The sequence below is a fragment of the Colius striatus genome, chromosome 20, assembly GCF_028858725.1.
Source record: "Colius striatus isolate bColStr4 chromosome 20, bColStr4.1.hap1, whole genome shotgun sequence".
In the NCBI taxonomy this organism is placed as follows: Eukaryota; Metazoa; Chordata; class Aves; order Coliiformes; family Coliidae; genus Colius; species Colius striatus.
This window is the reverse complement of record NC_084778.1, coordinates 7,304,098-7,327,753: the sequence shown is the minus strand read 5'-3', so window position 1 is coordinate 7,327,753 and position 23,656 is coordinate 7,304,098. Positions and strand designations below refer to the sequence as shown.

At 41.0% G+C, this 23,656-nt stretch overlaps 1 protein-coding gene across 7 annotated transcripts in view; it reads left to right on the top strand.

Moving 5' to 3' along the window:
* CUX1 (cut like homeobox 1) overlaps positions 1-23,656 on the top strand; it is a 270,926-nt gene that overhangs the window by 108,219 nt on the left and 139,051 nt on the right. For all 7 annotated transcript variants that reach the window (XM_062012619.1, XM_062012617.1, XM_062012620.1 and 4 more), the window contains exons 4-5: positions 10,235-10,313; positions 23,254-23,391. In XM_062012619.1, coding sequence (XP_061868603.1) covers positions 10,235-10,313; positions 23,254-23,391 — 217 coding nt within the window. The remainder of the gene's footprint in view (positions 1-10,234; positions 10,314-23,253; positions 23,392-23,656) is intronic.

Genomic DNA, 23,656 nt, shown 5'->3' with positions numbered 1-23,656 from the left:
GTAAAATTCCAGCCATTTCTACCTTAAATCCCTTTGGTTGTTGTTTCCTTTTGTTTTGGTGAGGTTTTTTTCCCTTACTGTTAGCATAAGGATGCAACTTAATGATTTGTTCACCGTATCATGGACTAAATACAGAACAGAATCAGGAAAGGCCAAAGAGATTTATCATTCAATCCTAAAATGATTCTATATCATTTGCAAGGTGGCAAGGCATTGCTTCAAGCAGCCGTGTAAATAAGCTGTGTTCCGAACAGGCTGTGGTGTGTTTCCGTGTTTACATCGAGCGGGTGGATATTTGTACATGAAATGGTAGAAAAAAAATCCAGAAGTTCTTGGGCTGTGTTAATTTACAGAACTGAAGTTGTGGTATGGAAATCTAATGTTAGAATCCATATTTGTGAAGTCATCAAATAGATATTTTAAGGCCGGGAAAGGATTTCCTGAGGTCATTAGCATTCCTTTCATGTGGCATAACAGTACTGTCCAACAGTAATGCAGTAATCCCTCATTTGGAGAACCCTTTAAGGCACATGCTCCAAAACAGCACACTGGACTTTATTCCTGTGAAAACCATTTTGTATATTCTTCTCACAAAACAAGTACTTTTAAGGGTATTGCCATTCTGATGAGACCACTCTGGCTCCCCACTTAGCTGAATTGCTCTTTAAACTATTAATTTGGTCAGCAGAGTAATTTAATAATTTTCCATATGCAGACAACAGAAGCAGTTTGGTGTGCTGGAACTACTAATCATGCCTTTGAAGGACGACTCGGATAATGTGTGTGCCTAAACAACTTCAGACCTACTCTCCGTCTGCATTCTGAAGGAATATTCTTGAGCTGATATCTTTTATTTCTTTTTATCCCCTTTAATTTCCTTATGTTAAATCTACAAACCTAATTAATGCAATTTCTTTCCTGTAGGTTCACTCCATGATGGCTCAATTAGAGTAGCAGTAGAACTGTGGTTCAATATTCAGGCCAGCTTCATAATTGAAAACACATTTTCTTCTCAAAAGCTGCAGCTGGTTTGGTTCTGCTCATGCAGAAAAGGATATAACCTTGCATAACATAGGAAATGAACGGTTGAGAGAGAAGCCAAATTCAATTTCAGTCAGATATTTTGAGGATAAGTCCATGATCTATGGAAGCAAGGGAATGAAAAGTGTGTGTATGTGGAAAGCAGCGTATTCAGCACTCTATTAATCACTGCTAGCCTGGGTGCTGTTGTGTGCTGTTGCGTTAGCACTGATTCTAGTACAGAGGCTGGAGAGCAGCCAAGCGCTCCAGAAGTTAACCTCTTAAAGACCCTGAGCTGCTTTCTGTTGAATAAATGTAATTTTGTGGTCAGAAATAAATGCTTGTGATGTAGCAGGAGCTTTGAAAACAACAGCGTGGCAAAGCTATTACAAATTGCTCTGTGTTGGGGAAGTCAACAGCATACATCAAAATTCAGAGCTCACGTCGTGCTGATTTAGGCCCAGAGCTTTCCTGCTTTTCAATGAAAGTCCCGTTAAACCACTCCGTGCAACAAAATGGAGTAAATCTCATCTTTTTTGGCAGGTAATTGTTTTCTTTTAACATCCACTCCACAGGGTGTGGGTGGTGGGTAATTTCCTTTGTACGCCAGGAGCACGGGGACGGTTTTGTGCCTCATCTCGCTTTGTTTCCCGCCGCCAGCGGGGAAGGCAGAGGCGCACGGGGTGCTTTTGGGGTAGCAGCAGCTCGGCAGCACTTCATTTCTTTGTTTACACAAGTGTGTAAATGATTATTTATTTATTTTTGGCTGACTTGATTGCAGTTTAAACAACATCTTTCCCGAGGATGGTGATTTAAATATACTTCAGCATCTCAAAGGCAGACGAGCTCTCCCTGATGAGCATGTAGGATGTCTGCTGCTGGCACTGGGCTGCGGGGTCGAAAATGTCTCTGAGGGAAGAGACACTTAATTCCAGACCATGGACAGAACTGTAGAATCTCTCAAATACAGTCAGAGCCTCTCCTATATGTACCTCTTTCTCCTTCCCATTTTGATTCCTTCCTGGGACGGATAACAGGTCCCACACCTAACATCCAGCACCAGAGTCAAGCAGTAGGCACCGTGCACCTTTCTGAGGCTCCTGCAGGTTCATCTCTGTCCCATCCAGCATGCAGGCAAGTTATACTAAGACAGCAGTTACTACTAGGGTAACTTTTGGGGGAAGGATAAGCCCAAATCCTCTTATCTTTATATAATTGACAAAGTGCTGAAATTTCTGCTGGCAGCTGGTGGGCTGTCTATATTAAGGCCCGCTATGCCGCTGCCACGCGTTTAGGTGAAATGGCAACAGTGGTGGGAAACTATTTATGCTGAATTCATACAGGCAGCACTGTTTCAGTTCACAGTGTCAGGAGTATCTTCACATCCTTTTAAAAAAAGAGAGCTTGAAGTGTGCTGGAAGGAATGGGGATGGGAGGACTGTGCTGGGCGCAGTGTTCTGCCGAGCTTCGTTACAATCCAGTCCCCGTTTCTCCAAATACAGAATTATTTCTCTATTTATTACCAAATTACAGTAAGGCCAGTGTCTGGTCTTTCTGCTCTAACAGAGAAGCAAGAAGGTGAAAACATATTAGCAAAAGGTTACATTTTGGTAAGGACGTGCAGGTGGATTTTGCACAAAGGCAGTTACCGAGCTCCTTCCTGCAGGGATTCCGCTGCCCTAATTTTTAAAAACACATAAACAAAAGTTTGATTGATCCATAAGGGAGAAGAGCGATTGTGGGTTCTAGGTCATTGTTCACAGAGGCAGGAGGAGAGGCTGATGGGCAGGTGAAAGCACCTACCCAGTTTACTGTGTCGCTTCATCTTGTGCTGGGAAGCTGGAGGTGATGTTGAATACCACAGGCTGCTCTGCCCTGGCTCCTTTTCCCCCTGCCCCACTTTTCCACACCAAGTGTGGCTGGGCTGCCTGCAGCAGGAGAGGTTCTCCATCCCACTTTGTGCTCTTGAAGAACCTTGAGGAACAAAAGTGTCAAGCTGTGACACCTCCCTCGTTAGTGGCATACCAAATAATTTGCTGATCTATTCTCTAGAAAGCTGTTCTTTCAATTTTGAGGGGAAGCACACGTCCCCTGCTGGGAGATGGCGTTTTTCTTACTTCCTGCCACGTGTTTTACCTTTGTTTGCATTATGAAGATTCGGAACTGGCCCATGCCAACCAAGAGGCTAGGAGGCAAAGTATAGAATTGCAAGGCTAAATAATTGCTAATGTCAGTGAGGTGCCCCAGACAAACTGGGGCCCCAAATGTAGTTTCACACAGCGTTCTTCCACTCTTTAAACGTTCAGGTACCTCACAATTTGACTAATTGCTAGTACCCACTCTACTGATCACTAATCAGAGTAAAACATTGCAAAGCAACTGTATTTCTGCAGCATTCTTGATGCTTGTCTGTTGATCCAGACACTCTGGAGTCAGACTTTCTAGGGTTACTTATCTATGACACCAGCAAACACTGGAAGGGTTTAAATAACGTGTTAGAGAGGTGAGGATACTGACCTCTTATCTCCATTGTCCAGGGATATCCTTTATCTTTCATGGACAGCTCTAAGCTTCCACAAAGCAAAGTCCTTATTTTCAGGACCAGACTGTCCTCTAATTTGTTTTACTTAAGCATGAACAATATCAAACTCTCCAGTGAAGTTCTACTACCTTATTATGTTACAGGGTATAAGGAGAACAAACATATATGTATTAACAAAGTTAATACACTTCGATACACTAAAGACTGGTCAATAGAATAGTTAGGGAAGGGAGTTTTCTGTAACATTTGTCTCTTTGACTCTGCTTTTACCATCTATATTTTGTCTCCCTGGTTTCATGCCATGCCGAATCCGTGCCCGTGTCCTTGCCCACCTCCTCCCTCCTGCTGAGTCTAGCAAATGCAAAGGATGAGTCAGTTCAATTTGTTGGCATGATGGAAAATAAATTCTTTCTCTCCCTTGTTGCTTAGTTTTCCATTGAGTCAGTGCGCTGAATCATGCAACAACAGTGAGCTTACTCCATCTGATGCAAGAGGAGCAGGAGCCTGTGGCCTGAGGCAGGAGGAGAGAGCAGGGCTGCTCTGTTTTGGATGGATTGGGAATCGAGTGAGAGTGGGAGCTGAGAAATGCTGCTCAGAAACGCAGAGAGGTGTGAGGAGGGAGACAGGCGGGTTATCAAAGGATCCAGGAGAAGTTCAGCAGTGACAGCAGACCCAGTGTCACAGGGATCTGAAGGCAGGGTGGCAAGTAGTAAAAGCTTTTTAAACAAAGCTGTCAGTCTGCTGTCACTTATCTTGAGGCGCATGTTGGGTTGGGCTGTTTTACTGGGAAGGAAGGAAGATCAAAGATTGGAAAAGCAACAAGAAGCTGTCCTGGGAGAACAAGGGAGCTGAGCTTTCCTCAGGGGATGGCAGCCTTGTTTGTCTGGGAAAACCAGGATTTATCTGGGCATGAAAGGAAGAGAAAAGTTTCAAGGGTTCAAGGTTGCAGCTGTTTCACGGTGGAGGGAAGCAGAATTTAAAAGCCGAAGGATTTGAGTCCTCCTTAAAGTACCCTTGTTAGCGTGAGGTTAAACCTACAAGTTGGAGGGGCAGGCGTGCCCTTCCCAGGCTCTTTCCTAGTAGCACACCTATGCACTGCACCCCAGCAGCTTTGTTAAACACATTGGTGTTGTATCCATCCTGAAGTCCTTGTTTTTGTTACAGAGTTTATAGCACAGCTAAAACACACACCATGTGCTTTAAGCAGCTGCACAGCAATAATTTCTTTTAAATTTTACTTCCAAAATCTTCTAATTGCAACAAAGGTCATACATAGTATTTTTACTTTTTCTTTTGACAGATGCAAAATAAACTGGGATTATGAATAATGTCTTTTTATTAATTTGTAAAATTACAGTGTTTTCATGAATGTATTTATTACTATAGATATCTGTTGGGATTAAGAAAGGGAAGTCAAGCAAACTGCCTGCTTCCTAATCCACACCTACAGGGTGTGTGGTAGAGGTGTTGTAGCGAACCACCCTAGCAACTGATGTACTGTTTTATCTGAAAGAGCAGCTAAACTCTATGGTAATGGCTTCAAAGAAAGACCAGTGCCATTGCATAGCACTAATAATGCATGCTATAACCCCCATTTGATTGGAGGCAGCTATTCAAGAATATAGCAGGGCTTAAAGTAATGGTGTGTTAATGAGTTGCTATTGTGCTTTTCCCTTGTTTAATGTGTTTCTGACAGTACTTAATGGCATTTTGGTAGCCCAAAGTAATTGGAGACAAGTGGAAAAACTTTGTGATGCAAAACAATGCAACAAAAGGTGTAAGGGAGCTTTGCAAGTGAAGGGGGATGTGTGTCTTCTTAAGGCATCTGTTTATTAAAAATCAGAACAGAAAAATAACTTCTGGCTTAAGAATTTATTTTGAATTGATGAGTTAGTTCCAGATTGGGTGCAGGACAGTAAAAGACATATCTTTCATGTGAAGATGTGACTCATAAGAATTACAACTGAAGAACAATGAGGATAAATAGAAGAGTTAGGACTACAACATTGGTGTTTAGCATAGTTTTGTGAATGCTTTGTGTTCGAGACACTGGCTAGGCAGTTAATTGTACTGCAAGTAAATCACCAGTTCTTCCACAGTGCCATAGAGACACAGAAAGCAATGTGATCCCTTCACTGAGGACTTGTCTTTGGGATGCCAAGTTGTCTAAAAACAAAAGAAAATCACAGCAATGCTGAATGATCTGAGTTGATCTTCCACGGGCAACAAACACATCATGGCCATGTGCTGGTCTTGTGGCCTTGTGCTGATGGGCTGGTACCTGGAAGTTCAGTGAATTTGAGTGTCACTGCAGAACATGTTGGCATCTGGCAGCCCCAGCTTCCTTGCAAAGAGTTTTATCTTCCTGTTTTATTTTTAAATTCAGAAACACAATGGTGCAGCCTTCTCTCTGGCTGCAGTTGATGAGATGGTACCACGTACAGTACAGCACAGAAGAGCATCCCATCCCACTCTTGCAAACATAATCCAGGCAATTTGTGAGGCAGTAGACATTAGACTTCAATTAATGCTGAAATTTCTTAGTGTATAAGGAGTGACAGATTCCAAACCAAAGTCACAGACTTTGCTGTTATCCTTTGAACTTGACTGGATCTAGGTGAAACAGACAGAGGCAACATTCAGATAAAACTACCTTCAGCCAGATGTAGATGGCTGGACTGATGGTGCTTACCTGAACATGGAGATAAGCCTGTGGATTTCATTGACAATATTTGTGTTTTAGCCAGATGTAGTAGATATTAGACTGTGACCAAGCAGTTCTAAAACAGGCTGTCCATGCGACTGGAGTCGTTTATAAGCAACATCAGGCAATCTGCTGTCGTTGTGGCAGTGGAGGATGGGAGCAGACCAAGGAGGTCTTCACAGGCAGGTTGGAGGGAGATGGGTACGGAGGGGAAGGATGTCATTCAGCCTCCAGCATGAACTCAGTACACCCAGCAACAACTCATGAAAGCACTTGACCTGGGGAAATGAGGTGGATAAAGGGAGGATTGCGCTCAAACCAGTGTCTCACTGCGGCTCCCTCCATAGAGCTCTGGTGATATTTTAAAGATGAAGAGTGTGCTAAGGAGGGAGGATTCCTAGTGTCTCATTTCTGTTATCTCAGTATAGCGCCAGTGGTATTATCAAGACAAATAGGATGCCAAAACTTAAAAGTGAACATATGTTGATGGGGGCGGTGGGGAATACAGAGGTCACGGTTGTTTCTTTCTAGTCAGAGAAGACATAATGGGGCCTGGTTTAGATAAATTAAGATTTGGAGCTAAGCTCATGTCAAGACTACGTTAGTATAATTGTAAGTTGACTTCTTTCAGGGTCCCTGAAGTTTTTAGAGTCAAATAAAAATGTTCAGCAAGAGTTTTATAACGCAGATCAGCTGTTTTAATGTGAGCTGATTGCAGCTTATCCTTCTTGGCTCCTGAAACAATTTTACTTGTACTTGAAATTTTTTTTTCAGTGAACTTCCAAATACTTACTTCCATGTCAGTGCTCTGTTTCCTCTGTTTCTGGACTTCATTTATATTTTGCTGGTTTTGATGTCTTGTTTTTTTCATCCCATATGTCCTTATGCAGCTGAAAGCTGCTGTACCTAATTATTCCAGTTAAAGTTGTCATGGTGCTTTTTCTAAGTTTTATTTTAAGATATAAAATAGTTGTGGTGCTAATTGTTACTAGAACTTTAAAACAGACAGATTGGTGATTTTTTAGCAAATTAAAGAAAAATAATCTTTCTGCCTTGTGGGATTATTTAGAATTCTGGTTCTTAGGTGGGGGGGGAGAGGAAAGGTGTGAAAGTTCCTGTGATTTATAAACTGCTTCCATCAGAATGTCTCTGATCTCCTTGATCTCCTTTTTAGTTTATACTGCAATCAGTATAGAATTGAAGAGTGACTAAACTGTACCTTTTGTAATACTTAGGGAGAATATAAGTACAAATGCCCTTTATTAAAATGTGAAAAAACTGTAATAGGAAAACAAATCCATCGTGTTGTTTCACTGAAATGCAAACATTTAAATGCTTTGGTTTTTGTAAAGGGGGCAAATGAATTTTTCAAAATACAGTACAGAATCAGTTCTGTAATGCTAATTGTATTTAATAATAGTAATTTAAATTTGGCTGTTCTCTGCTGAGCAGCAGCGAGAGAAAATTGTATGTGGGAACGTTAAAGTCCAGAAGTCTAACATATGGTGTGCTTTGGCCTTCAAAGTCTGTCTTTATGTACCAATGAGATATCTCAACTGCAAAAGTCTTTCTGATGGCTGCCCCCTCCTTTCTCACCCGTTCCCAAACGGTGCCTGATACTCCCAAGCATTGATTTACACTACCCGGTGCCTCTCTGCCTTTGGCAGTTTGTTCCACATTCTAATTTCAAATACTCTTTGTGTGAAAATGTTCTAACCGAATTACTTATGTTCTCATTCCCTAATGAGCATCAGTCCATCTGTGATTGCTTGAATTCAAATTAATAAATGGGTTATTCACAACCATCAATCCCTTGCTGTCCTGCACGTTGTGTGCCCTGCGAGATTCCAGTGCCTCTCCGTAGCCTTTCTTGGTGAACTCTGAAAGACTAGTAGGGTCAGCGTTTCTTGAGAATTTATCTCTGCTCTTCACATCCCCCATCATTTTGGTCTCTGCTGCTTGTTTGTCGTCTTTCCAATACCTTTCTCTTTTTTTCCCTTGATTTTAATTGATAAGTTGCAAATAGGTCAGGTTACACTACACCTCCACTGAGCTACAGCAACGAATCCAGATTTTGTGGGGGTGTAAGCAAAATAAGAGTTTTGGTTTGTTTCTCTAAATACAGTCTTGTGTTACAATAACTTGCCTCTTTACAACCTCTCGCCGTATCTCTCCAGACTTCACTGCTGCTGCCAAACGCTGTGCAGATGCTTTCAGTGTCCTTATTTTCCTCTTTGACCCCTCCCCTCGAGTCTTTTCTTGGTTTACATGTTGTGCATTGTGCTCCTGTGTAATTTCTACAATTGTCCTTGTTCTTTAGTGTTCTGGCCTTAATCCTCTCTGTAATGATCTCTACAAGTCACTTATCAGCCATAAGACTAATCTATATGAGTCACGTGGCATTCCTGCGCTCTGCTCCCGTGCACTTTTGCGTCTGACTCCCTCCATTATTTTAATCATCTACATTGTAAGCTTGGCCCCCCTTCCCTGCCCCACCAAAATCCTTCCCTTCTCAAAGTCATTTTCGTACAAAGTAAACAGAAGTGGCACCAAATCCAACCCCGCAGCACCCTCCTGCTTATCTCTCCCCCTCCCTGCGCCGTTTCCTTTCCCTCTCCGGCACCCTCTGCTTCCTGCGCCGGAGCTCTGCACACCACGGCAGCGGGGTGGGTTTGCAGCACACTTCTCAGTTCTGCAGATCTCCCTCCCATATAATAAAATATCAAATACTTTCCTGATATACAGAGACAGACAACTCCATTGTTTCTGCCTTATCTACCAAATCAATAATGTAGTGAAAGAATTCAAGGACGTTTTTCAGACAGGACCTTCCTTTTTTTAGTACATGTTGACGTACGCACCTTTAAATGGTTTCATAATGTTAGCTGCTTTCCAAATACACAGAAGAATTGGTATCAGGCCTTGGTAGCCGTAGTTCTTCAGATCTTTCCTTGCTTTTTATTATTATTTATTATATGGCAACGATAGTCTCCATACATTTAGTTTCCTGATTTCGGTAAGCTGCCATAGAATTGTTTCAGGCTTTCCTGTTTGCCTTTCTGTCTCTTTCTGCTTTGGGGTATTAATCCAGTAGATTTGGTCTTGGGTCATTTTGGTTGCTTTTTGTCAATATTTAGTAATTGTTAAATCCTCTGTTTTCTAGTACATTAGGAAAATACATGTTTACCAAAAAGTTGCTGTGGAACAAGTGTTTTATTCTCAGAGCCATAAAGTTGTCTTTAGCTGCCTAAAATGAAGTTTTAGATAAAAAATACAGATTCAGGGGCAAATAACAGATTGTAAGAGTATTTCCTCTCATCTAGGCAGACAGCTTCTTACATTATTAGCATTGCCTATGTTACAGAATACAAAGAGAGGCCAGTCAGAGGAGCCTGGCGTGAGCTCAGGAGTGTAAGGCAGGATAGATGCTATGAGTCCATGCCTGAGATTTATTAGAAAACCTATTTGCAAGTAGAAGACTCGCATTTGTTTAGTGTTATGTGAGTACATCTTTTCATCCTCTCACAGGCTTAGTGCAAATAATAGAAAATAGAGATTTTCCACCATAAAGGTGCAGAGCCTGACATCAGAACTTCACACGGTTCCCGTTTGTTGTGTTACACCTTAGTAAACGGTAAAGAAAAAGAGTTGTTGAGGAGAGAAGTTGTCTGGCAAATACCAGGCTTTTTATAAAGATGTAGAGCGAAGAATCACAAGAGATGGTTGTGTTCATAAAAATACTGATGCTGGCTATTGTGCTGAAAGAGGACTTCAAATATTATTCTCTACAAACATACCAGAAATATTCTTACAAAGTCTCTTCTAGAGGAGCTGCACACAGGAGACTTGGGTTCCCTTTTTATGTATTAACTAGTTACATATGAAATAATTCAATATATTTTTATAGCTCTGAGTGCAAGAGTTGTATTGGAACAAGTCTAAAAGCCTCTTCTCATCACCCCTTTTAGATTGACGCATTGGGTAAAAGAAGCAAAGAAGCAGAGGCGGCCTTCTTGAATGTTTATAAGAGATTAATTGATGTTCCAGGTAAGCAAAGTGTTTCCTTATTCTGAAAATCTGATGGCTTGTGTTTGTGTGAATACTACTGGGCATTTTTTCTACCTTTGATAAGGTAAATATGAGCAGTGGTTTTGTTCTGAAACTGCCACGCTCTATTATTGCTTCTCATGGAGCGAACTTGTAACTAAGGCACATTTCATGACTTCTCTTAAAACTGTCCATTGCATTTATGGTTTCATTTTTGTAGGAATCATTTTACATTATTACAGTATCATGTGATTCTGGGTAATTTGTTTATTAGAGAGTTCAGATATTTTTACCAAAAAAAAAAAAAAGACAGATCTTGAAGTTTCATCAGGAAGCAGCAATATTTGTGCTCTTAAAGGACAGAGAAAATTTTTCAACCCTTCCAAGAAAAAAAGCTGTACTGAAAAGTAAATCACTACCACATTTCAATTCTGCTCAGTGTAAGTGCGATCATAAATTTTATTCAAAGGCCTTTATTGTATCTCTTTTCAACTTTCCTTTATGTTTGTCATCAGAAGTTTCCAGTTCATTTCTTTTTACATTTGGGGAGCTGATTTATATATTTTTTTACCCAATGGTAGATAAATACTGTCAGAACAGGGTGAGTTTTTTTGCACCTGTACCAAAAGGCTCACTCACCACTCAGGATCCTGGGTAAAACAGACAAGACTGCTTGAGTTGGGGAAGAAAACAAATGTTAATTTAATCCACCAACAACCAAAAACTTAACAAACAGGAAACAACAGATTGGCCTAGCCAGGCTGGAGGTGGGAAAGCACTGCAGCCCCCTCCCCCTGTTAAAAAGCAGCTCCACACAAACCCATGACCAACCACTTGGGCTTGGAGAAAAGCTGTAGCCCCTCTGTCTCCATATGAACACAGCTCAGGGTGCTTGTTTCCCGCCACAATTTGGGAGACAAGTAGGTTTGATTTCTAATGGTCTGGGTTTTTTCACATGAGTAGTGGTGTCAAACAAGAGCTATGTGGGATCTTTTGCATGCTCCTGTGCAGAGGCTTTTTTCTGAAGCCTGGCATTATCACAGGTGCTGGGATTTTAACAGCAGGCAGACCAAAGCCTTATAGAAAAGGTAGGACATATATCCAACCCCATGCTCTAGGATCTAATTGATGAAGGACTTAATCAGTACTTCTTTGTAGGAGGAAGAATGTTCTCCTCTTCATTTGCAAGAGCCAAATTTACACACCTTATGCCACAACCTCATTCTTGTCCAGCCTTCCCCTGCCCATGCCTTGTGTTATGTGTCAGAGAAATATTTCTTTGATATTCTCAGTACATGTAAAAAATTCAGCCTGGCTAAGTTGTGAGTGTGATGGAGTCTGTGGGATTAGAAATATCTACAGGTTTTAGTCCCATGCTCTAGCTGCAGGCCTGAGAGGCACACGAGAAGCCTACTGATGTTGCTGAAAGCAAATTCCAGGTTCTCAAGAAGCCCAGCCAGTCTCCTGTAGCTGTATGTAGGCGTAACAGATACTCACTGTTTACAACACATACTGTAACGAGCTTTTAGGAATGTATGGCACTGGTATTTGTCAGGACGTGGTGGGGCTGAGTTAGGCATATGCAGTTAGGGGCTTGCTTCATTGTATTCGGGGCTTTTATTTCCTTCCCATCCTATATAGTCTTTTATGATGGGTATGGGTCCATGGAGGGCTTTGCTTTATAGAAGACCATCAGTATTGATTTATCACATGTGGTGTTTTGCCTCGATGTGGCTTTACATATCTTTTGACCTGTCTGTTTGGTATCTCAAACATTTACGTATACTCTTAGCTCCAAAATCCTGCTATGTTTTCTTTTCGGTGTGAGAAGGGAGCTATGATGTTTGGAGAAAACTATGATTGGAATGCTGCAGAGTGGTTATTTAGCATTAAACATCACTGTTACATGACAAGGGTGCAATTTTATCAGACTTTCAATATCCTTTATAGGACCATATAATAATTGCAGCTGAAGTCTAATTCCCAGCAGCCAATTTTATGGTTCTCGAGGAAAGCGTGTATTCCTCTCCTCAGTAATAATGTGCACACTTTGTATAATTAAAAAGGGCTTCTATTTTAATTTTACTGTAAAATGATCTGTATTGAAACTCCAGCTATGATGCTTTATGGATTCACCTAAGTTTAATGATTTTTCTTTCCTGACTTGACCAGAGTTTTCGCTCAGGCTCGCCAGTAAAAGAATTTGTGGGAAGGATTGTATTTTACTTGTAAATTTTCCTACTTACATCAAGGGTTTTCTCTTTAAAAGATAAAACAGACCTTTTCTTAACTCCATCCAGCTTTATGATACTGTTAAAATACCATTATCATTGGTTTGTGCTGCAAAATTTATCCTCCCTAAAGTAAAGTACACGTTAAGGAAAACACTTTGGTTTACGTTCATTTATACAGCTGTAATTCTCACTCAGATCATTCTGTCTTGCTTGAGACTGAACATTTTTAATTAATGGAATTAATTTTCCCATTTAATTGCCTTATTTTCAGTATGTAGTAGAGAGTGAGAGAAAAGCAAATGCTGCCACATGAATTGCACTAATCAACAAGGTTGTCACAACTTACCTTTAAAAATAATGTGAATATATTTATTTTGAAGTAAAGGGAGGTTGGGTCTGTATTTTGAGGAAGCTTTCTTCCATCTGTTTAAGATTTCTTTGTCTTTAGTTTTATAAAAGAAGTGTATTATGTTAGCATCCTTGACTTTTAGGGTCTTAATCTTGCAAACAAAATGAAATTGGAGCCCTGGCGTGTAAGTGTTTGGAGGAGCGGTGTTGCCTTGCAGAAACAGGATATTCAGAGTTCTGTTTTTCTGAAGCTTCAAAAGAAAAATATTAAGCTTTAAAAATACTAAAAACTGAACATTTTTCTTTTTGAAAGGAACAGTGTTGACAATTATTTTTTGAAACCAAAAAAAAGCAGTTTTTAAACAAAGTCACAATGTGGAGACCCAGAGGGAATGCCAGATGACAGTATCTGGATAAACTGGTTAAAAAGAGTTTCTCTTCATGCCGTGTCTTTATTACTGTGCAATTAGTACACAATGCCACAGTTGGATTTGCTCAGTTTTCAGTATTGCTTCTGTTAAGCACAGCTCTGTGTAGGCAAAGAAGAAACAATTTTGCCTTTAAACAAACAAAAATCTGCTATCTTGATGTGGCAACAGTTCAGCCAAATTTGGGTTTAGTGGCTGCTTCCCTAGAAAAGCTTATTGTATATCTTTTGTGGTGCTGCTAAGAGTTTGTCACCAAAGGGGAGTACCCAAAAGCTCGTGTCCTTCCCACATCTTCTTTTACTCCAGGAGAAGATTTGGGTGCTAGGGCTTGTGGGTGCAGCAGTGCCAGACCTGGCCACGCTCAGGCGCCCCACACTCAACAGCTTCTACCTCCTCTCCTTTGCTGAAATGTAAACCCAACCCTCTCTGGCTCCTCCAAGACGCCTTTCACATGAGGCTTAACATCACATCTCACTTAGACCCTGAATGAATACAATAGGAAAAAGTGTTGCACTTTTTCAGCATGTATGTGTTTGACAATCAGGGGAGGTTAATGCAAAATATTTGCTCTCGGTTCGGTGGGGACTGTGCAGCCTTCTAGGGTTGTGCCATAAATGGTATTCATTTCTGCTTAATGGGCATTTTCTCATCAAGAAACTAAATGACTCCTAAAGTGTAAAAGGGGATATATGTGTGTTTTTATTGGAGACTGTTCACAGCTCTCTGTTGTGATCAGATTTGCCATAAGTTTGGTGCTATATAATACGTTTGATGTGTTTTTTTAACTCAGAGGACCCACTATAAAGAAATTATAACAGAGAGGGTGAAAAAGCAGAAGTATAGATTTATTTTTTTATGTGCCCTGTCAACAATTAAAACCAGTAACAGTGAAACATGGCTGAAGCAGAAATTTTTTCTTTGTCCTTGCTGTCATAAATTGCCCACCCTGCCATGGGGGCTATATCTTACTAAGGGGTATGAAGGAAGAGCGGGCTAGTTCCAGAGGAGTTCTCCACACACTCAGTCTTACATAGAATATTTTTGTTTATATATATAATCACAGTTTAGCCTTGCAAATTCAAACTGTCCTGTGTAGGGCTTTCATGCTTCAAGGGATGATTTTGCTGAGGAAACACAAACTTCTTTTAAAATAAGTAATCACTATCACACAAAGGAAGTGTTAGAGAATTACTTCTAAAGGCAGAAATGAAAAATTGTCTCTCACCCATAAAGAGAGCTCCATTCCTTCACCACAGAGCCCACACTAGCAGCAGTGGGAGATGCAGCGTTTATTGCTGTCACTCTGTTGCTTTATCATTATTTACAATTTAGCAGACTTGTGTTGCTGGTTGGGTTAAAAGACTTCCATTTAAAGTGTGTTTGATCAGTCTTCTGAGGCTAAAGGTGATGCAAGAGAAAAAACAGTTTTGATCTCCCCTCCCCACCCCAAAACACTTATCTGCTGCCTATGTTTGGAGGCCATAAATGTGTATGAAGTTGTTGCATTTCAATACGTTGTGACGTGTTTGGATTTTTGTGTAAAGTGGAATGTTAAGCAGAAAGGTTAATGTCAGCCCCGATAGCAGAAAGTCTGTATAGACTTTTACATACCCAGATGACCCTGAAGCTGCATGATATGCTTAAATTGCAACATAAGCACAGCCAGCCTTTCATGCTGGTAAAGAAGAACTGGTTGGATGTAAATTTAGAGGAGACATAAAGAGGGAAGACATGTCCTAAACCAGAATAGTGAAAACGTGGTTTGAAGAAGTTCATACTTGGAACACTCTTCACTGGGCTAATTGGTAATTGTTTGGGATTTGCTCTAAAGAGAAAGATTGAGTTACAGTATAGCCCAAGTTTGTGATATGTCAAGACTGATCAGCACAGAAAAATTCCTGAGAAGCATTTGGTATCATGACAAACAGTATGTAAAATGTAAAGCAGTCCTTGATTCCTTAATAATATGCATGACAATGGTCACCCCTTTCCAAATAAAATACATTGGAATAAAATTGAAGATAAAAACAAAAAGGACCTAAAACAAAAAGGTTTATATTTTTGCTGCCCCTAACTTTACAAAGGAATTGAATATTGATAACATGTGCCTTTTCTCAGCCTTGGAAAAACATTATTAAAGAAAGTAGTCTTAGGAGGAAAGGAGGCAAAATGAACTTGCTCATGGACAACAGACACCTCCTCCCAGACAGAGCAGTAGGTTTTCTTTCTAAAACGCACTTGAAAGTCTGCTAAAATTAAGCAGAAAATCAAGCATGCTTAATACTTGAAAGAGTAAACCGAGATAAAGCGCTGTGGCCGCAGGCAGTGAGTTGGATTGTGACAGCGTCCCATCTGAAGACAAAATCCTTGTGCTTCACCAGCATGTTCAGACCGGGTTAAAAACCAGAGTAGCATCAGCAGAGTCTGTAGAGTAAAAAATCAGGGACTGTAGACATTGGGGGTTTTCCTCAAACTATTCTGCAAACCTTTGCACAAAGAAATGCCAGAGGCTGGGGGTGAGAGGGACAGTTTGAAGTGCAGGCTGCAGATGGGAGGTTTTGAGCAGCTTTTTGGTAGGGTCAGCAGCTGCTGCCGTTTCATTCTTCAGAACGGTCTGTGTCGCCTGAGATGCTGCTCTGCTCCAGCTTTGGGCTAGTCCAACACTGAGGAATGTAGAAATAGCTCACAATCACTTCAGCCTCCTTCCCTCTGGGGTTTGAAGTCAGTGACATCTCATAAAGTACAATTTTGGATCTGTGCTGGATGAATGCACTCTGGTAGGGCATACTGTTAGCATTACATCGTTCTTTTCAGATGAAGTCCAAAGTCCTGGCCAATTCTTGTCTTTAGTATTCATTCACTTTATCCTTATGTTTTGAAATTGATGTCAAAATAACTAAAAATAGCTCTGTTACCTGAATATGTGGCCTGAAACAGGGCTTGTCTGATCACATACTTTTTTCCTTTCGTTTTTTTCTCGTTGAATTAATAATTGGATAAATTCCTTTGTAAAAGCTGGACTAAATTTTTGAAGGAAAAAAAAATATCCCTAAAGCATACACTTTAAAAAATTTATTGTGTGGTTGTCAAGCCCAATTTTACTTGGTAGGCTGGAGGCACGGAAGGAAGAGGGGAGGTGTGGATAAAGGGAAGGATGCAATGAATAGAAGCAGGAAGAATGTTCAGCATAAGAGAAGATATCCCTGCAGGCACTGTTTGTATTCACCTGAAGGTGATAACTGCTGCACCCTTGAAAGCTGTTGTTCAGGGAGTGGAGTTAGAACTGCCCTAACCCTGGTGATGGGAGCAAGTGCAGCAGACTGTGGGTGTGATGGGGAATATTGGACTTTCTCGGTTGCAGGAACATACAAACTGGAAGTAGAATAAACCCCAGCTTTCAGAGGGTTTGGTGCTAAGTCTGTTCAGCAGCTTTGAGAAGAAAGAAGGAATGATTGTAGAACAAATGCTTTCAAACATAGTGGAAGGTTCTTTTTGTTTTTATAATCTCAGAGTAGGAGAAATGAAACTTCAGAGTACAAGGGAATTGCTGTAACTGTCCTTTGCTTTGCACTGAGCTCAGTGTGCGAGCAATAAATTCTAATGTCTTCAGCCATTATTAGAATATTAACGATCCAGTTGGAGCATTTTCAGTTGCAGTGGCTTCTCTTGTAACTCATTTAGGTCCTTTTCAGCTGACATAGTGCCATAAAATACTGTATCACCTATTATGCATACCCCACTTCTGATATTAAAAACTTTCCTGAGGATTTATTTTGGTAACTCCTTTGAAAACACAGCAAACTGCATTGCAACTCATCAAGGAGTCAATCATTTACTCTGCTTTATGCGTCTTTTTTGGATACTTGGGTAGAGATGCATCTTGTAATCTACAGTGGGGCCAGAGCATCTTCCCAGCAGTAGCCAAAGTAGAACTGGTAGATAAATAAAGGATGCTTTTAAATAATAGCCCACAAGATCTAAGTAACACGTTGTTGCAAAGGGATCTATATGACTGTGGTCAAATTGGCTATATATCACCTCACATTGTTTCACTTAACCCTGCAAGCACTGCAGAGTGCTGCCACAGAGAACTTCTGTCATGATGAATGGGGAGGAAGGCGCCGGTTTGCTGCGACTTCCCCCATCCCCAGGCAGAGACGTGGCATCAGGATGGCTTTGCTGCTTTACTGCTCTCAGAGGTCGGCAGAATTCAGGGGGCTTGCTTTTTTTGTACTGGTAAGGAAAATGAGAGTCCCTCACCCTCTTGTGGGCACTTTGAATTCCCTGGTACAGCCCTTACAAAGTGCTCTGACAGCAGATGATGAGGGGAACACTGTAAAAAAAGTGGAAAAGAAAAAATAAGAGGGAGATCCCAGTCCTGTGGGATGGGAGAGTGAGAAAATATGTATAATTCTTGATTGAAGGAAGAACCTTTTCATGTTTTTTATGAAGTGAGGAGTTAGAGAGATGATGAGCTTTGTTTCAGACGGAATTACGGCTATAACTCTTCTGTCCCTGGGCTACCAGAGTCATGGGGGAAAAGAAGGAAAGCTATCATTTATTCCATGAAATCTTTGTCTCAGTCTCTCTAGGCTATTTCAATTTACCCCTGAAATTTCTGGGGAATAATTAATGAATTAATTAAGTACGCTGTGAGGTGTTTGAATATTCAAAAGCTACAGTGTAATTATTATTTTTTCTAAAACACAGTTTCAGGTTATTTTCAGATATGCAGCCTCCCAAGAAAGCAGTTACTGCATCAGAAGCTGATAGAGCTTCTTCCTCCTCTTCCTGCCTGCAAACCCAGAGCCCGTTCTCCAACAGAAACGTTCTCTGCTGTAAGCCGGGGTAGGGCTGAGCAGCCAGGCATTTACAACGTCAAAAACTTCTTTTACTTTAGCATGAAAGTGTTGTGACAGCAGAGCTGAACTTTGTGCCTTTTTCAAAAGTTAAATCACGTTAATAAAGTTGTGTTCAGGAGGTTATTTTCTTTTCTCTCTCCCTTATCTTTCTGTGTGGGCGTTTCTTGTGAGTGATCGCTGAGAAAGCTTTGCTTACAATGTGGTTTAGGCTACAGAAATACAGTCTTGTTGAAAGAAACGCATTGCCTTCGATGAATTATTTTTAGATCCAAACCTTAGGAAACACGTTTCCAGCGATATAAAATATTAATTGCCCCCGTAGTTCTGGCACTGTTTCATAACCTGCTTGCTTAACACTTCCAGTGTTACAGGCCTGTAATGAAGAGGGAGGAGGGGATTTAGGAAATAAGTCCTTTGTTGTGGAAAAGTCTCTTCAGGAGCTCCATTTTAAGATACCAGATGAACACATTTTGCAAACAAGCTGAAGAGCGACCTGCCCCGGCCGAGGGAGAGCCGGGCTGCCGTAGGCTTCTGCAGCACCTGACACATCCATGAGGATCACTCCATGCCTGGAAACGCTTCGGTAGCGCTGCCTGTGACAGGCGTGAGCGGCCTCCGAGCCGCACCGCCGCCAATCCCGCCCGCGCCGGGCCCCACAGCTGCCTCCCCGCACCGCGCTGCCTCCCCACACCGCGCCGGGCCCCGCAGCCGCCTCCCCGCACCTGGCCAGGCCCTGCAGCCACCTCCCCGCACCGCAGCGGGGTTTGGGGGGTCCTATCCCTGGAGAAACTTCTCTCCGAGCAGCGCTCCGAGGTGGGATTGTTAATAATATATATAGATATGTGGAGGGAGCGAGAGGGTGATTGGCCACGGTGCTCTCTAAATTGCACGTTTAAACAACGACATCGTTTTTCCACTTCATTTGGCAAATTTTCCTCCTGCAGCCCATCCCTCCATCAGTCTCTGTACCAGCCAGCCGGTTCGATCGGTGATGGGAAGGATACTCTCACCTCTCACAATAAAACAAGCTCCAGCCAAGAGGGTTTAAACATTAACTTCCCAGACCGAGCTTATTTTCCTTGAGCTGAGGTGGGCTTTCCCCCCCTTTTCTTAAATAACGAGGGTGGTCCCAGCATACTCTATATCGAGACAGCTTTTCATCAGTTGCTCATCAGCATGCTAATTGCTGTATGACTAATTATGCCCTGAATTCCAGTTGATTTTCTTAATGAGACAGCTGGGTTAATTATGTAATCGTATGATTACATTAGCCTAGAGTGCCCTGGCGAAAAGTAACGCAGGCAGGAGCGTGATGTCATTGCACGAGCAGTGCGCACAAGGGGGTGCATTCATTTCTGCCTAATGACAGGGGAGGGCAACGGTACCCACAGTGCTCTTTGTGTAAACACTTATATTGAATTATTAAGATCTGTGTCTTTTTCCAGCTCACAGAATGAGGGAGGAACGGATTGGGGTGGTTTTTTTCAAACAAAACTCACTTTGGAGATTCGGCTGGTCAGCGATAGCCCTGTTTGATCTCCTAGGTTGGGTTTGGATTAGGTCTGAGCAAAATTTGGGTGGTGAGGTGCTGCCTGTAGCTAGTCATGTAATGTGCTGATATCCATCTTTGTGTTTCTTTTTAAGTTGTTTGCAAAATATGTAGTTTACATGCATAAGCAGCAGCAGGGTAAAAAACTGGTTCTCTTGCACTGCTATTGAGAAAAGATTTATCGTCAAGGCATGTATATGTTGTGAGAACAGTCTGAGAGGTGCTGCTGTGGCTGCGTTGCACTGGCTTGTTTGATGTGAAGTATTAACTGCTATAAAAATGACGTTACATTTGTAATGTGGGTTTTTTTTTCACATCTGCTTTCATGGAGATGTGTCCATCCACCTGCTCTTTGAGGATAGAAGCAAGGGGACCAAGGTGCTGTGTGACAGCAGTGAGCACAGGGACATGCTCAGAGCGCTGCTTGCGAAACGGCAAGGAAAGGCAATTCATTGGGAAGTAAAGGCAGGAACAGGCTTTGCAGATACTGGTTATAAAATACAGCAGTTATTGTTTCTCCTACAGTACCATAGAGGAAGCCTGACCAGGGATCGGATCCAGGTGTGCTGGGCTGCCTACAAACTTGTGATGAAAGGGGCTTCTTTGTGGGGATAGGATGCAACAAGTGGATGAGGAAAGTAGAACAGACTAGGAAGCCATAGGAATAAATATACCAAATTTAGTCTAAAAATAGACACCTGAATTTGCTCCTGGGAAATAATGATCTTGTGAAACACTTCTTAAAGTTCTGGATGATCAGATTCCTTTTACCAATTTTCTCATTTCTTATTTATCTTGTGCCTAGCAGGGATTCTGAGCTCTTACAAGCTAGAGAAGATTCAAACCAAGAGAATAATTTGTGTTGAGCTTTCCACGTTAAAGCATTAAGTGAGATGATTTTTCTCTTTTACAGCCCACAGAAAGGGCATTTCCTTCTTTGCCTCCCTCCATTAGCTAGTGCCACTTGATTTTTTTTTAAATGTGTCTGCCAGTTGTTTGTGTAATGAATCGAAAGTTTTGGTCCGCTGCTTGTTTAAAAATGCAGTGACCTCCTGTTAAATGACATGAAACATGGAAGTCTGGTTAATACCAAAAGGTGTGCTTTTGCAGCCATGCATATTTTGGGAAAAGGAAAGTGTTTTTATTTAATTTTAAATCCACTCCACTCAGATAAGAAAGAAGTCATTCTGCTTGTAAGTTTTATACTCATTTCAGATGAGCTGGTGTTTGTAAATACTTGAGAAATCACAAGGGTTTAGATTTTTGGGGCTTAAAGATCATATTGGAGCTTGCTACGAGAAAGGAAGTATTTATGTCTCTGTCTAAAATGTCTTGGTCGTTTTATTATCATGCAATGATTAGTTTTCTTTAACGCAGTTTGCAAGAAATTAAGTCTAAGAGGTGTTTCAGCCGTGGGGTATTTTCACGTGTCCTTAAGCAGTATTTGGTGGCTGCAGGCCATTAGTCCTTCAAATAGGCTCTAGTAAAGTTTGAAATTTAATGCACAGAGACTGTTTTTACATTTGTTTGTTCTGCCACTGTTTTGCTACTTGAACATTAACCTTTAATAGAACTAAATTAAATATACATGTCCTGATGAATAATTATGAGATTGCAAGCATTTTCATTTTGTACATAAAGTGTCTCAGAGATTGCAAATTTGACTAAAGGTTCAGTCATTATTCACTTTATAATGCCCATGTTATTTTTGTCTTTTAATTTTTTTACCAATTTAAATAGAAAAAAAACCCTGTGGTTTTGGAGCAAAATATCTCTTGTGGATGTCCTGGCTTTTTATGATGAGCATATTAAAACAAGGGAGGGGGGAAAGTGCACCCACAATTTTGTGAAATTCAGTTTCATTTGTTGTAGCATTTGAACAGCATTTCATAGAAATATCATACCTGCAGCTTAAGATCCCTGCCTGATACGTTTTATGGTTCCTGTAACACTTTAAGATGTGGACAGATTGAGGCAATCCAGCTTTTCTTTATGTTCAGCAGATGAATGTCCTGGGCTAGATCTTTTGGAGAAATGCTGAGCTGCAGGAGTGTGACAAAACGGTCACTCCAGATAAAGGTCGGCAGACCTACACGAGAGAAGGATGATGTTGTGACAGCCTGCACCCGTAATTGGACTATACATAAATATTGCAGGGCCTTTAAGTCGTGCTACTGCTGTGGCTTAAGCTTTATATTTAATTCCTTACCTGTACCCCCTGTCTCTGCCACAATAACATTTTAAGTTTGATTTATTATAAATATTTTAAACCAGATAATAATAACGAAAAGTATTTGGCCTAAAAAGCATAAATGAAAAAGCTATGTAGTCATAAACTATGTATGTACAGAGAACAGATGACAAGCAACCTAGATTTTGTATTACGAACAGGGTAATGCCATAAGCTGTTGAGGAACTGAAGTAACAAAATGCAGCAGGCTGCTACTTACAATGTCTCTGAGCTCAACATAACCCAGTACTATTCTTTTATAAACTATGAAACAACGCTGGCATATTGAAAAAACACACAGGCTCATGCTTAATGTGTTAACAGAGGTACAATAGACTTATTATGTGTTTCCAGAGACTGAGGGTGGTCTGAAAAATTAATGACTGTGGTGGTTGAAAATTAAGTGAACTCCCTAATATATACTGTTGTTGATCCACTGAGTTTGGTGTTTAGCATTCCTCAACAGGAGACTAAATCTTTGCAGCCATTTCACAAGTGATGCTGGCGCCCATAGCAGAAATACATTCAATAATCTTTTATAAGTCCATCATACTCCAGCGTTCTCCTGTTCTAACTGGGAAGAAGTCCCAGGATAAATCCCACATGCATACATCAGGTGCGTGCTAAGGTCTCCCTGCAGCAGGAGATGAATAACAGAGAATTAATACTGAGAGGACATTAAAAATTATTACAGATTTCTCTTCTGTTAGTAGTACAAGAAAAAGAGGGAATAAGAGTCACAAACCCCGAAGTTCATGAAATTAAATATATCCACAGAGTATTTCTGATTATTACTGATCTGACAATTAGAAAAAGTATAGCTCAGATGTCTGTGATCAAATAGCCTTTTTGAGCTGAACTTGCAGGAGGGCACAACTTGCTTCAGAAATTCACTCCCACCGAAGCAGAAGTACGTGAGGGACACTAGCTGTCAGTGAGCTGTGCACTTTGATTGCTTTTGACCCAAAAATACTCATTTTGCAAACAAAAACGTGAAACTTAAGACTCTCACATCCCTTCATATCATGACTGTCTGCACCCAGGGACACTGCTCCGTGGATCAATGCCAGGATGGGGTTTACCTCAATTAAAAAACTATCTCTGTTTTGTGAGGTTTGCAGGGTATGAAGTGAGGAACATACAGGAATAATAACCTAAGTTATTAAGTAGGGCCTTACTGGCACTTAAAATGGATATCAGTAGAGGAAAAAAAGACATGTGCTCTGAAGTGCTTGAGTGGCAAAAGTGTTCCTGTTATCTTACATTTTATTTTGCTGTTTCTTTTTCAGATCCAGTTCCAGCCTTGGATTTAGGACAGCAGCTTCAGCTGAAGGTTCAACGCATGCACGACATTGAAACAGAGAACCAGAAACTTAGGGAAACTCTAGAGGAATACAATAAAGAATTCGCCGAGGTGAAAAATCAGGGTAGGTTGTACTCTTTTATCAACTTTTAGTAAATGCTGAAGTTTGAAGGCAGGGGTTATATTTAGTTGTATTTCTTACAGGGAGGGTTGATAGTAGCATTGAAATGCCCTAAAGAAAACCTGTTACAACCACTTCTGTATTTCTGCATATAGCTATGACTTTGGGTAGACTCTTTGGATTTCTTTGAAAGTATCATCTTCGGTAGCATCAAGTCAGAGAATGGAGCTGTTATTCTGCAATATTTGGTTGTAGCCTTCAGCACTAC